The sequence below is a fragment of the Felis catus genome, chromosome C2 (assembly GCF_018350175.1).
Source record: "Felis catus isolate Fca126 chromosome C2, F.catus_Fca126_mat1.0, whole genome shotgun sequence".
NCBI classification, from domain to species: Eukaryota; Metazoa; Chordata; class Mammalia; order Carnivora; family Felidae; genus Felis; species Felis catus.
This window is the reverse complement of record NC_058376.1, coordinates 27,932,658-27,934,275: the sequence shown is the minus strand read 5'-3', so window position 1 is coordinate 27,934,275 and position 1,618 is coordinate 27,932,658. Positions and strand designations below refer to the sequence as shown.

The 1,618-nt window shown below is 41.4% G+C and overlaps 1 protein-coding gene across 1 annotated transcript; it reads left to right on the top strand.

Moving 5' to 3' along the window:
• Positions 1–830: 830 nt before the first annotated feature.
• On the top strand, positions 831–1,346 carry LOC123380049 (eukaryotic translation initiation factor eIF-1-like). The gene is made up of 2 exons (XM_045037316.1): positions 831–1,041; positions 1,159–1,346. The coding sequence occupies exons 1-2, from the start codon at positions 831–833 to the stop codon at positions 1,344–1,346; spliced, it is 399 nt and encodes a 132-aa protein (XP_044893251.1).
• The last annotated feature ends 272 nt before the right edge of the window (positions 1,347–1,618 follow it).

Genomic DNA, 1,618 nt, shown 5'->3' with positions numbered 1-1,618 from the left:
GATTTTCCCAAATAATCACCAACACATGATGAAATTATTCCTTCAGATCTAAAAACTCCAGCAAAGAATTTGTAGGGGATTACTATCTCATTTTGTAATAGTGCTATTCGGATGTAGCTACAACTACCCTACAGTTACAGCAATAATTTTTCGTTGCCACACCTCAGGGGGTATCCAGTTATCTTAACAACTGTCATGAAAGTCTAAAGGAAAAATTAATTTAAATCTGCTCTCATAAAAAAAAAAAAGTGACTAAAATGTATTCTATTATCCTTAGGAGTTGGAAGGGGAGGAGTCCTCAAATCAGAAATAGAAAAGAAGATACCATAATTGCAAAAGGTCCAGCTGTTCTAGACAAGGGCAGTGACTCCCAAATGGGGCTGTTCACAAAAATTGCTTGGAAACAAGTTTAAAATGCATATTCCCAGGTCCCACACCATACCTTCCGACTCAGAATTTCTGAGGTGGGATAGAGGATCTCCATTCCCAAAGCAATCTTCAGGTATTTCCGATGCAGCTAGTCTATAAACCAGAGTTTAGGAACCACAAAAATTAGGAGATCTATCAATACGTCTGATTGATTGACAGAGTATTAACTGTAATGTAATCTTGATAACAAGCTATTCTAACTACTTAAAATTAAAAAGACAGGCTTTTGATCTGAATCCTTGCATTTAACTTCTCATTCTCCCAAATTATTTCCCAGAGGAATTAGAAAATTGTGGAAAATGTGTTATCAGCTCTGAAAAATCAGAAAAACAAACCAAACTATTGTGGGAAAAGTCAAGGCATTTCTGCAAAATATATTACAAATGAGACTGGACCGGGAGATGTCCCACTCACTGAACAGACTCGAAACACTCAGCAGCTTCCCCCCTTGTGCCCCCACGGGCTTCCCAGCACTCAGTTCCCACCCCAGTCCTGCATCCAGAAGGCCTTCTCCTGCCACAGCCTTCCGCAGGCCAGTTCCATCGAGGACACAGAATGGTATGGACTTAGCTCTCCGGAACGTCCACCCTTTCCACCTCTTTGCTGATGCAAGTAAGGATTATATCCATAGAAAAAGTCAACAGAGAAACATCGGGAAGACTCTTACTACCCTTCAAGAAATCAAGGGATCCCTGGTGATTTACTGATTTACGATAAAAAAGAAACTAGTGAAGGCATTGAAGAAGAAATTTGCCAGCAATGGTACTGTAATTGAGCATCCAGAAGACGGAGAAGTGATTCCGCTACAGGGTGACCAGAGCAAGAACATATGCCAGTTCCTCCTAGAGATTGGACTGGTAAAGGACAGCCAGCTGAAGGTTCATGGGTTTAAGTGCTTTTGGCTCACTGAAACTTAAGTGAGGATTTCCTTGCCATGAGAATTTCCCTTCTGTCCCTTGTCAAGTTTAAAAACCTCACAGCTTGTATAATGTAACCATTTGGGGTCTGCTTGTAACTTGGACTGGTGTAACTCCTTCATGCAGTAAACTGAAAAGAGAAAACAACAGTAACGCCACAACTGGATTGGGAGAATTGCTGGCCAACCCACAATTCACAAACCAAACCCTAAGCACAGAGCGGCACTGCCCAGAGTAAAAATGGGCATTGGGACAATGATAGGTTTGGGGAG